The sequence below is a fragment of the Cucumis sativus genome, chromosome 4, assembly GCF_000004075.3.
Source record: "Cucumis sativus cultivar 9930 chromosome 4, Cucumber_9930_V3, whole genome shotgun sequence".
Lineage (NCBI taxonomy): Eukaryota > Viridiplantae > Streptophyta > Magnoliopsida > Cucurbitales > Cucurbitaceae > Cucumis > Cucumis sativus.
The window spans coordinates 19036686-19049726 of record NC_026658.2 but is presented as its reverse complement, the minus strand read 5'-3'; the positions used below and the strand labels follow the sequence as shown (position 1 = coordinate 19049726).

Sequence of the window (13041 nt, the reverse complement as noted above, 5' to 3'; positions counted from 1 at the left end):
TTTTCAAACCCAATCCAACCTGTTTACACCCCTAACGAAAAGTAATCAAATGTGATCTACTTTTTAAATTACTATAAATGTATTATATTTTAAGGTAAACACAACCTTAGTGTAGTTATAATGAATGTCATTGATAGAGTAGTTGTAATTTGCTTGAAACATAAACGAAATTGTATTGCTTTTGATTACATTATCTTAAAATTATGAAAAATTACTATTATCGCTACTTTTACCTTTATCTCTGAAGGTCAAGCGATAATAGTAGTGATAAGATGTCAAAATTGATAATTTTTTTCAACTAGAACAATAACAATAATGGTAATTGTAACAATAAACATAATGGTAACAATAATAATACGATGTTATTCTCAAGCGTAATTAGATTGAACACTTTCAATCTGTTTATAAGTTTGTCTTTACTGTTTACAAATTTGGATGTCGACCTCAAAATGTTAATACAAGTATGTTGAGATGTATGCTCTAAAGCATCATAGTTGACAAAGTTATTTGAAATAATGAGATTAATTATTTTATATGTAATTATCTATTAAAGTAATATCCAAGCTTATTTTGTGTGCTTAAATATGTATGTGGTTGACATCATGTTTAAGTAATAACTTAAATAGTTTGTAGTATATGACCAAGGTTAAGTGTTTTATCCTAGTGATACTGCGAATACGATTCACTTTGCAAATATTACAAAAGTTGTAAAAAGTGTTACAAATAGTATGATACTTGTTGGATTTTATGCCCTAAAACTCGTGGTTTGTAAATGATAAACATATTCTATTTTGCAATAAAGTTTTTATTAAGCTATTATTCAATGAAGATGTTGAATAAATGATTTATTCACTATAAATCAAATAAACTAAGATCTCATGGTTATAACATGTATACTAGAACTTTATGTGTTGTTATAAAAGTTGATCAAATTCAAGTAAATAGTCAAAACAGTTTATAATATAGGGACAATCTTGGGTATTTTATCTTGATGACAATGTGGATGTGGCTCATTTTGTTTTTTATCATTCATGTTCAGAGATGTGAGTGGGAGCATCCTACGCAATAAGTTTGCATAAGACTGGACCATGGAATAATCACTTTTACTTTATAACGTCATTTATTGTTTAGATTGATTGTTCTAAATTTGATAATCTAGGTAATTTGATCTTAATTTTGACTTAACTATAAACTTCTGTTTATTTGGAATTGTCCTTCTACATAGGTGAGAGGAGCTTGAGTTTGTTGGCTTAATAAGCTCGCAATTTAGAAGTAAAATCGAGTAGATAGTTGAGAACATAGGGTGACAGAATTCACTTTTATCCGCTTCTAAGGATACTAGAGAGAGTGTTTCCTTAAGTGCTCACTTCATGACTTGAACAAGAGGTTCCACCTTCTAATTGTCCCAAGAGGAACTTAGTTTGATGGTTAGACCATAAGCAAATTTTCATTAAATGATTCGTGTGACTTAAGAAACAATAAGCAATTATGAGGTAAAATAGTAATTTTGACCCAATCGTAATTATGAAAACCTGTGAATGATCAACTTACTAATTATGGTTATATCAAGTGGACAGAAATATATCTACAGTGAGGAGAGTGTAACTACTGAGCTTTAGTGGAATGTCTCGACAGTTAACGAATGTTGGTTAACTAAGTTAAAAAGTTTAGCCTCTTAATCTTGAATCATTGGAGCACATGACTTATAGGTCTTTTAAGCCCTCTACAAGCTCATACCAAATTAAATCTTTGAACAATGTGATGAATAAGTTTGAAATATTCAAATTAGTTTAAGGAGTAAATCGATAAATATATTTGATATGGTTAACGAATGACATAAGAGAGATTGTATTTAAATATCAAGAATTTGAATAAAGGTTCATATTTGATTGATCAGAATTGAGAGAAATCGGGATTATTATTAGTTTAATAATTGTTAGCTTTCTATTAGGATGTGTGCCTTGTAGGTGTCCTACGGGATCACCACTTATTATGCATCCTTGGGAGCATTAGACTGATATGTGTTTCTGCAGAACACTAGACTGATATGTACGTCCCTCGAAGCGTTAGACTGATTATGTGTATCCTACAGGATCACAATATTGTGACTGTGCATGGTATCTTCAATAGGAAGTTAACAATTTATTTTTTCCCTAACGGGACTAGTAGTGGGTCTGTTACTTAGTATGTTTATACTCACCCTTTTATGTTTAATTTTTTTTCAGGCAAAGGTAACAAGAGTGGCAAACCGGCGAGGAGCAGGAAGGAAGCGTGATTGCCATGGGAGCATTTTATTTGCTTCCGCTTTATTTTTGTTTTTAACACATGAGGATGATTAAAACATTTTGTGAGTTTACGAACTGTTAATTTGTAAACAGTACTTTTAAAGTGTTGATTATTTGAAATCGGGCCCGATTTAAGTTTGTTTTCCTCGATCGTATGTTTTCAAATGAATTATACTTCACTTCGTGTCAATCAAAGTCTTTTTGTCAAAGCTAACAACTTCAACTTAGTTAGAAAAGTTGGGTCGTTACAACCATACTTCGGGTGACTATTGTTGACCAACCACCGACTGGTATCAATATCGCTAATGAATCTCCAGTCACTGTGTTTTTAACCACCGTTGATGGTCAACTTCGTCTATTGTTTTTCTGGCAATTGTTGTCGTCTAAACGTCATTGACAATCTCTTGGCACCATTTTTTGGCGATCCCTTTTTTTATAATTGTCGCCAACTAACTATATCGATATTTTTTTATCACCATCTTCGACAAAATTCTCGATGACCATATTTTGCCTGTCATCGCCAAACCTTCAACCATCATCTACATTGACTTCTTTAGGCAATTTTTTTTCTCAGTAACTGATGCAAGCTAACCTCCAGTGATATCTTGTCCGCAACCATGATCAACCAACTTTGGATGATTGATTTTTATGATTATCGTCAACCAAGTTCTAGAAACAACTGTCGCCAACCTCCTGTTATCAGTTTTTGGCATTGACATCAATGAACCTTTGTGCAATCGTTTTTCAGTAATGGTTCCTGACCAACTTCCGACAAACATTTTGTTGATCATCATCAACCAACCTCGTTTCATAGTCTTTTAGCAACCGTCATCGGCCAATCTTCGGTCACCATTTTTTGGTGACCATCATCAAACAACTTTCATTGATCGATTTCCAACGATTGTCACTAGCAATCTCCAACTAGTATCTCCAAGGATTACCAATAACCAACATTCAACAATTGTTTTCTCGAAAATCGTTTTTGGCCAACTTTTGAAGATTGCTTTGCGGTAACCAATACGCCAACTTCCAATGGTCAGTGTCGCTAACCTCTGGTCATCGTTTTTCAGTGACCAACATTGATCATTGGCTTTGGTAATTGTTTTTATGTGACCATCAATGATCGAGTTATAAAACCATTTTTTTTATTGCCGGCGTTGCCAACCATTGGTTACCGTTTTTCAATGATTGTCGTTGTCCACATCCATCTACTATTCCTAATGACCATCAACCAACTATGTATTCTACAAACAAAACTTAGCCTTCAAATTTAGACATCATATTTCACAAATCAAAGACTTCAACCAAGCACTAATTAAGTAAATTACTCGAATGGACAAGAGGTCGCTCACAACACAAGGCTTTATGATGTTTAGCTCTTCTTTACTTTTTTGGTAGCAACTTGACGCCTCTTCAACTTTCTAAAGCTCTCAGCTGACAACGCAACAATACATTAACACCCTTCTCAAAGCTTCAACTTTTTGCTTGATATCTATTATGTCAAAGTATGAGTGACCTCTCCCTATTTATACTAATTTCAAAACTAGGTTAGTATGCTACTACACCCTCAAATCTAGCCACATCCTACTCAGCCTTTTACACATGTCATTGGTCAACCATTTCTAATCTTAAACTCATCCTAATTTGTCACTTCAAGCTAAGCTTATTTATCTTAATGACATGCATCCCACTGCTCTTCTACTACCATGTGCCATTTTTAATTAGACATCTCGCAGCCTCGAAGTTTCGACGCCAATCATGTTCTCTATCGTTAGCTGAACGTTAGATCTTTCGACGCATACCCATCAACGCATGCTCACTTGTTCAAGTCTCAACACCTACATTCACCTCCAACTTCTTCGATGCTTGTTTCCTTTACTAACTCCTTTTCCAACAAAAAACATTATTTACTAGTGTTTGGACTTTAACCCCTCTATGCGTCCCAAACTTCTACTTAGATACCTAACCTCCATGCATCTCACCTCATCCTTGGTGCCAACTTTTACAAAGGACGAGTGTTCCATATAACAAATAAGACAAACTTTTACATAAACACTTTAAAAAAAATGTTACCATACAAAGAGCTTTTAGAAAAAGTGATTAAATGAAAAAACAATATTTTTCTAAAATCATTGAAAAGAGACTTTAGAATCGTATTTAAATTATAGGTTGGGAGAGAGTTATGTATTTTAATATGATTTAAATGCATTTTAATTAGCTATATAATATTTAATTAAATTTAAGATTAATTTGTTATTATTATTATTTAATTGTATAACTAATTAATAAGATTAATTACTTAAAATCAAAATTTGAATTTACTTTTAATTAAATAAAATGGCTTCCCCAACCATTGCAAGGGAGTGATTATTGCACAACTCCCCTCAAGTATCACAGTTTGTAAGTGGATCTTTCTTTTATTCTGTAAGAATTGTAGAGAAGAAAGGCACACAAATCTCTCTCACCCTCTCTCCCTCACACAATTTCTCTCCAATTTTTCCCTTCTCCTTCCATAATAAAGAAGGATCCCACAATCCATTCCTTGTCGAACAATAGCGAGGAAGATCTGGTGGTAGTGTCTTGGTTCTGTTCGTGGAATTTCTGGGAGTTCCTAAGGAGAATGATTACGTCATAGAAAGTCTTCAAGGGTTAGTCTCTCATTCTCTTGTAAAGCATGTGTTTTGAATGTTTACCCTATTTAGTTTATTTATCTTTGTGAGATTTTATTCCTTTAACTGCTATTGGGTTGACTGGTTGTTGAGAAAATTGATGTAAAAGGGAAAAAGTGGGAGTATACATATAAAAAAAGAAGAAGTGATTATATGAGTTTATTTTCAAATAGATCCTTTCCTAACTTAAGATAAATTCATAGAAATAGATCGTTTTAGTGTTGGACTTTAATAGGTCAGCTTGGACATGCTCGAAAATGGAAGAGTTTCTAGTGTTTATTTAAAGTTCTGATATTTAAGAAGATGAATAGGATGAGATTGAATAAACGAGGGGGAAAAATAATCAATGGGAAAGTTATTAGGCCATAAATTGAACTTTGAAGTAAGGGACAAAGATGAAATGAATAATGGAATTGATGTACTGGTATAGATAAACGGTTTTCAAACGTCCTTAATCTACCAGTAAGGTCAATTTTTTTTAAGGTTAAAGGCATCATTGAACTTTTGAAACTTAATCATCTCTTACAAGAAAAGCTTAATCATGCAATGCTCACAAATGGAAATCTTTGAACATCAAAGACTTCAGTCAAAGCTTAAATAGATTTTAAGTTACTTCAAACTGATATGCTACACAAAAGTCTCTATAATCTTAATTTGAACTAACCAAAAAGAGAGTATTGTTTGAATATGAAAGAGAACATTTTGTTGTCTGTCACTCTTCGTGTGTGAAGTATATATTAGAAGCAGAAAATCGCTGGTCAAGAAAAGTTAATGAACTTCTCGATGCCGCCGAGTCAGGTTTTGTATCAACTCCTTGACCACTTTGGCAAGGAGTATAGGCAGAAAATCTTCTTCGTTTAAGGTCCGAATCAATGTCAAGTCTTCTTGTTTGTACTTGGGGGGGCTCCATTCAAAAGTTTAATGAATCCCATAAAACTAAGTTTTCCATCTGAGGGTCTTATCCATTCTTGAAGAACTACTTGAAGTGGGACAGATGGCGCCAATCCTAGTTCCTAGGGCAAAAGAAACCGATTTCGGCAATGATTAGACTATTTTATACGTAGATTACCATATTAAACTTTTCAAGAGAGAGGGAGAGTCAATATGATTTTAGAGGGGGAGAGAGCATACTGAGGCAAGTTCCTCTATCATAATTGTTCTGTTTCCATATTCTTCAAATAGATCATAAGCATATCTTGCATGTTGCTCCCAACTTTCAATGTCTTTTAACTGATGCACACTTATGGCAGCTGCACAAAATTCTTCAAAATCCAACCTTTTATACTTTGAGGAACTCACCTGAAACATTCATAATTGAATCATCACCTTTTGTTTCCATTTTCTCGATATATACAATCACGTTTGACTATGATTTTGTTCAAAACATCAAGCTTATGAACACAACTTATGCCTTTTTTTTAAACAAAAAAAAGTGAAAATGTTATTGTGACGAAGACTAAAACATAATCGTTATGAGTATTACCATGTTGACGTATTCTATCACCCCTGAATCGTTCATTGCATCAGTTGAAGCTTTCATCAAAGCCTGTTCATGTAATTCCAACAGTCAGTAAGAAAATGTCAATATTATATTGTTCTTGGAGAAACTTGAGGTAATGGATTAGGAGCTGACCATCTTAAAGTTCTGCATAGAAATGAACCCGTTTTTGTTCGGACCTAAGAGATCAAATTGTTCTCGAAGATAAGCAAGCTGCACGAAGGATAATGTCTTTGCAAGAGCCTGTCAGAAATGCAGAACTTTATTCCCATAGTCCAGGGCTTCCATATCAAGTCTAAAATGTTTCATAGCAAAGTATACTGCACTTTTAGCATGACTCTCCTTTTGTGATCAATGAAAAATCATCTATGCTTTTGAAATAGTTATCAAATGAGCTCTAAGCTAAGTTTACATATAACCGGCCGAACTATCTAACTCATACTTTCCCAAGGCATCATGGTAGAATTAACAACCCAAACTCAGAATTAGGATCAAAATTTGAAATCTGGATTGGCACCTAATGCTTCCCTTGCAACCTAACAGTGGTATCTACTTGTCTTAAACTGCTTCCAAGAGTAAAGACTATCTCCATAAACAAACACGTGTTCTTTTAGCATATTTTGTCCTAAGTTACATGTTTTTTAGAAAAATTCTCCAGAAATCGCTCAACATAGAATTGCTTCAAGCTAGGACACTTAACTTTGAAATCCCTATAGTTGAGCCACCAAAAAGCAAAGGTGCACATTGTTGTACAAGTGTACTTTTAAGCCTTTCTTAACCACACTTCATATCCTTAGGATCTCTCTCATTCAAATACGACATCATTTCATACATTTAACTGTCCTAAACTTGGGCGATACATTGGGACCCTTGTAGTAACATAAGAAAATTATAAACGTAAAATAATACCTACGTTTAATGCTAATTTTCGCAAAGATGATGAGTAGATATACGCTCTAACGAGCTTATAAACTATCAGATCCAATGGAATCTTGACATCAGGATGATTTGTCAACCAAGGATGACCTATGAATAAAATTGGGATGAAAAGCATTAGACAAAATTTATAGCCACTGTCCTCGAGTAAAAGTATATTTCACTTCAATAAACTTACACAAAGCCTGAGCAGCAGTTAGTCTTTTATGTTGGTCTTTATGCAGTAATCTTTGAACAAAGTCTTTTGCATCAGAAGATAAAGATGGCCAAGGTTCATCGTCGAAGCTCGGATCTTCCCTTAACACGGTTCGAAATATACCAGATTCAGTCCTGTCCCAGAAAGGTCTGCTTCCGCATAAAAGAATATACGCAATCACACCGATACTCCACATGTCCGCTTCGCTCCCGTATGATCTCTGCAGTACTTCAGGAGCTACATAATATGCACTGCCAACTATATCATTCAGTTTCTCATCTGCAAGATTTCAGATAATCAGATGTCAACTTCTAACCAACTAAAAGAACAAAGAGGAAACATCTCATGGCTCGAATGGTAGGTTTGACCTGGATTTACATAATCTGAGAGTCCAAAATCAATAACCTTTAGTGTTGAATCTTCCTCCTTTGTTGTGAAAAGAAAGTTCTGCAACAGGAGAATCCTCATTCGTCAATCGTCGTCATAATTAACCATAAAGAAACAACCGCAAGATATCAAATGAGTATGTGATCTCGGCTTGTCTTGAATAGATTATATAAATAGTTTTAATCTGATGAGAAAGAACTAACCGTACCTCTGGCTTGAGATCACGGTGGACGATGCCCTGGAGATGACAGAAGGCGACCGCGCTTAAAACCTGAACTAAGACCATCTTAGCACCTTCTTCTGAGTATATTCCACCTCTAAGCAATTCAAATATTATCATCAGATCAGCAACTAATGTATCTAAAGACATAACATAAATTACAAATCACTATAGCCATCTTGAATCTACCCGATATTGAGTTTTGGAAAAATTAATTTCAAATCGTCCCGCTTACAAACACCTCAAGCTTGAGTGCATGCTAACTCTAGTTAAATTTTACTTTTATATTCTCTAATTTCATAGAATGGACCGAGTGGTACAAAAGTTTATTTTTATATTCTCTAATTTCATAGTATGAACAATGGACGGAGTGGTACAAAAGTTTTGAAAGAGTGTTATTGTAACGAGAACAAGAAAGAGAACTATGATTTGTATTTGTAATAGTTTTTCACATAGTGGATTTTGTATGGTTTGTGGCTTTTTTTATCTGAACGAGAGTTTTTTCAAGTTAATTCTTGTGTTTCTAATTTTCTTACTTTTTTTATAAAAAAATCTATGTTTATTCATGCAATATTAGTGAGAGGTTTTTTTTCGATACATAAGTGAATAAAAATTAATGAGAATAGATACCTCAAAAGCATCCGATCGAGTAGTTCGCCTCCTTCGCATAACCTGAAGAACATGAAAAAAAAGTAGGAGGGATTCAAAGAATTAGTAGAAAATCTTATACAATCTTTGCCTCAGACTAGCAGACAATGTTCATGTGGCCAAACATATGAGGCAACTATGTTAGCTTAGTGATCACGGGACAAGTTGTAAATCCAGAAATCTTTAACATCGCATGCTTGAATCATGGCGGTCAACGATCTAATATTAAATAACCTACAAGAGTTTTGAGATGCCAAATATTATAGGGTCAGACATTTGTTCTTTTCCATAAGGTGACCTCGCGATTATAAAAAGAGAACAAACATAAATGATATAAGACATTTGCAAACACAAACTTACTCCATTATTATGTAAACATTAGTATCGTCTTCAAACGCTCCATGAAACTGCACTAAGTTTTTGTGTCCATTCAAAGCTTGCAATATTTTAACTTCTCTTTTCACATCTTCGACTGCTATCGTTGTCGTCATCTGTAAAAAATAACGCATGATCCCAAGAAGACACATCAACTCATTATTTAGTGAACACCGTTAATAGTGAAACTACTTATAGTATTGAATATGCATATATATGCACATATATACACACATATATAAAGTTTAAAAATGAAATAGACATTATCGTCAAAGTTCATGGACTAAATTTATGCAACTATATTTTATTGTAAAAGGAAAAAGTTGAGATCTTAAGTTAGTTTTACATATATGTTGTCATAATTCTTCAATTTCACACAATAATCAGTGGTATTCCAAAAGAAATAGTAAAGTTTAAATTTTAAAATAAAATTTGAAGTTAGAATTTTGATATGTGCACAACTAACTTAACAAACATATAGTATGTGTTAGTGAGTGATTGACAAAAAGCTTGGAGTGAATCCTCTCATTCCCATTGTACCATTGCAGTCAAACGAAAAAAATAAACTAAAATCTATTTGCCTCTAAATTTCGTATACAAACTAGAATTGATTTTGTGTATATGCAAACGAGCGTTTAGCTCAAAAGTAAATTGATATGCACTTCTATTATAAAACATAAAAACATTTGCAATGTTGTTCTTTTTATTGAATAATATACCTCAAGTAAATTAATGGAATGCAAACTTTCGGGTGAGGACAAAAAAATTAAATAAATAAACTTCAATAATTTTGTAACATTCTAAAATAATTATACCATTTTAAGTTTTTACTTTAAAAAATAGAGAATTTTTTTTAAAATAGTAAATTTTACAAAATATTCACTGGCTATTGATAAAGGGTAAGTGTAACATTTTTCAAATATTATTATATTTGTTACAATTTACTTCTTTTAAATAGAAATTAGACATGTACTTTGATATCTATATTTTCAAATTGTGTTTTATTTCAAAACTAATACTTGAACTTCAAAAACATTAGTTTTGGCCTTAGTTCTTTTTAAGGAGTGAATAACTTGGTTTCTTCCTTTTTCATATTAATCTAATTTTTTTTCAATTTAACTTTTAGCATTAGAGCTTCATAAACTAAACTTTAAAAATGATATTTATAAATTTGGAGTTAAGAGTTTTTAATGTTTTTTTAATCAAAATAAGAATTAAAATAGCAACATCTTGAAGTTATAAATACCAACACAAACAAAAGACATAGATCAAACTAAACGTTCTAAAATTACAAGAATAAAAAGAAAGTTTGGTATGTTCACGACCTTTTAATTTTGTATATTTTGTATATTTTTTTGTTTAAGTCTCTACAATGATACTAAGATCTATAGCCATTCTAGATTATGATTTGTATTTTCAAATTCATTAAAGTTCAATTAATATTAATATGTGTTTGAAACCATTTGAATTCATATATGATTCAAATGGTGTAAAATGAAAAATAACATTTTTAATATGCATGTCAGTGTGTCTAGATTTTATTTTAAGATGCAAATCAAAATTTAAATTTATAAAATACAGAAAAAATAAACCAAATTTTAGAAAAACATAGAATTGTAAAGTTTTAAAAGAGAAGAAAAAAAAGAAATAGTAATAATAGTAATAATAAAAATACAAACCTTTGATTTAGGGATGATCTTCACTGCAACATTCCGACCCTTAAGACTTCCCTTCTTCGCTTTAGCTTTGCAAGTGAACCCAAAATGGCCTCGCCCTACTTCTTCGCCAATCTCATAATTCCCCACAAATTGCTTCGAATATCCAAATTCTCTATTCACATCCACAACCTCCCCCTCCCGCTCCCCCTCCTCGTTCTCTGGAATCGGCACCTGATTCGGCTTACCAGACCCATGGCGTCGAGCCAGCAGTTCCTTTATGTGTTTTGCCGGTGACGGCGGCGGAAACGGCCGGGAACGGGAACGCGAACCCCGCTTTGCACCGACTGACGGCGAGTTCTTGAACACGCTCGACAGGGGACTCGGAGTGAAGAACGGCAAATTGGATGTGGGATTTTTGGTTTGTGAATCAGTATTGTCTTCGCATTTCGCCTTTGGGTTTGCGATCACCTTCGCCTGGCAAATTCCCATGGATTTGGAACCCTAGGGGCTGTAATCGAAGAGCGGAAGAAAATAGGAGAAAAATCAAATCACTAAGACAATATGAGCTTCATCCATGAGACAGAAACATCTAAGGTACTGTTCAGTTTGTTTGTTTAATATTCTCTGATAATGGCAATGGCTGAGGAGAAATCAATGCCAAGTAGAGAAATGGAGCAAAATTGGATTAGACTACAGATTAGAAAAGAAGAAGATGAAGAATACTTTTGTTTTTGTTTATGGTTTCTTCTGTAATGTCTGTGCAATTAGGTAATCCCAACAAGAATCACTACTACAAGACAAAAAGAAATGGGAGCAGAAATCAAGGCAAAGAACAAGCAAAGAGGGAAACCAGAAGAAGTTTCTGAGGCTCAGGTGAGACACAGAACATAAAAACAAAATGCTATATTTTACATTGCAACTTACAAGTTTAATACTCAATTTTTTAATGTTTCTCCGTCTCTTACATTTTTAAATTATTGTACTTTGGACCCATCAAACCTTAGCTACTAGCATGTGTTCTCTAAAGACTCGGGAGAGTATTTGAAGTGTTGGTCGGATAGTATAGTCGATGGATTATAATAGTTTGAGCCACACAAAAATTAGAAAATGGTAAACATTGGAACAAATATGAAGTTCTAATATGAAAAAGAGAGGTTGAAAAAGAGATTGATTAAACACTTCAACAGATCAAAAATACTTTAACAAATAGTAAGTGGGAAACAAAGAGAAAAGATTTCAAACTCTTTCTCTTTTTGTGGGTTTGGTTTTTATATGCTCATATATTCTCTCATTTTTACAATAAAAAGTTGTTCTTAAAAAAAATGGAGATAACTTCACCACTTGAAGTTGGGGCCTAAACATATAGTGAAGTTGTGATGTTTGGAGCGTTGGAGACCTCCAATTTAAGAAGTTAATAAAACATAAAAGTGACATCTTTCTAATTTTGGGGTGGGGCATAAACTTCTTACACCAAACAAAACTCCAACTCGTTGAGTCAAAGAGTTTGAAATGATTTTTGAAGTGTTGTTTAGAAAGTCATTTCAAATATGCCTTGATGATATTGTCATTCTAACACAATTATAGAAGTTGTAAGGATGGAATGAGTAGTTATTAATTATAATGTAATGATGTATACATCATTCTTCAACCATAAAATAAAAAAAAAAAAGGTGGGAAAGTGAGGAAAATAGTTACCAAAGTTAGGCAACACATAATATCTCCACTTTCTCTTCTTTTTGTAAGCTTTATATGTGATGACAAATGAATTATGTTTTATTTTAGTAAGGTGAGAGGAGAATTTGTGTTTGTGAAAGGAAGAAATAAAGTAAGAATAATAGAAGTGGGGTTGGGGTTTGGTTTGGATCCTTCTATTCCAGGCTGTCTTTGTTGGGCCATCACAAAAACCAAGAAAGAAAAAATATAATTCAATTTCTTGCTTAACCTTTGTAACAAGATATATATGTATATGTAAGATCTAGTTTATTCAACTGCCTTTGTTTGTATTATGAGCTTTTCAGGCCTTGGCTTCTTTTCTCTTTTTCTTTTGTGATTTGAAAAGCTCTTCATCTTATGTGTTTTCATCGATTTGAATGTGAATAACGATAATGGAATTGTCTAAATTCGTCATTTACATTTCTTGGATAACATTTATTATTATTTCTTTCTTTT

At 33.1% G+C, this 13041-nt stretch overlaps 1 protein-coding gene and 1 long non-coding RNA gene across 2 annotated transcripts; one reads left to right on the top strand and one right to left on the bottom strand.

Moving 5' to 3' along the window:
* The first annotated feature begins 4660 nt into the window (after nucleotides 1–4660).
* LOC116403469 lies at nucleotides 4661–6843 on the top strand. Its single transcript, XR_004216229.1, has 2 exons — nucleotides 4661–4933; nucleotides 6482–6843. It is a non-coding gene; the product is annotated as an uncharacterized LOC116403469 (long non-coding RNA).
* Nucleotides 5360–11391, bottom strand: LOC101218622 (CDPK-related kinase 1). Its single transcript, XM_004144281.3, has 11 exons — nucleotides 10894–11391; nucleotides 9200–9330; nucleotides 8822–8863; nucleotides 8180–8288; nucleotides 7953–8031; nucleotides 7567–7863; nucleotides 7366–7478; nucleotides 6588–6695; nucleotides 6438–6500; nucleotides 6086–6253; nucleotides 5360–5967 (listed from the first exon to the last, which is right to left on the bottom strand). Exons 1-11 carry the CDS (start codon nucleotides 11359–11361, stop codon nucleotides 5830–5832), a joined length of 1716 nt encoding a protein of 571 aa, XP_004144329.1. The 5' UTR covers nucleotides 11362–11391; the 3' UTR covers nucleotides 5360–5829.
* Between the last annotated feature and the right edge of the window lie 1650 nt (nucleotides 11392–13041).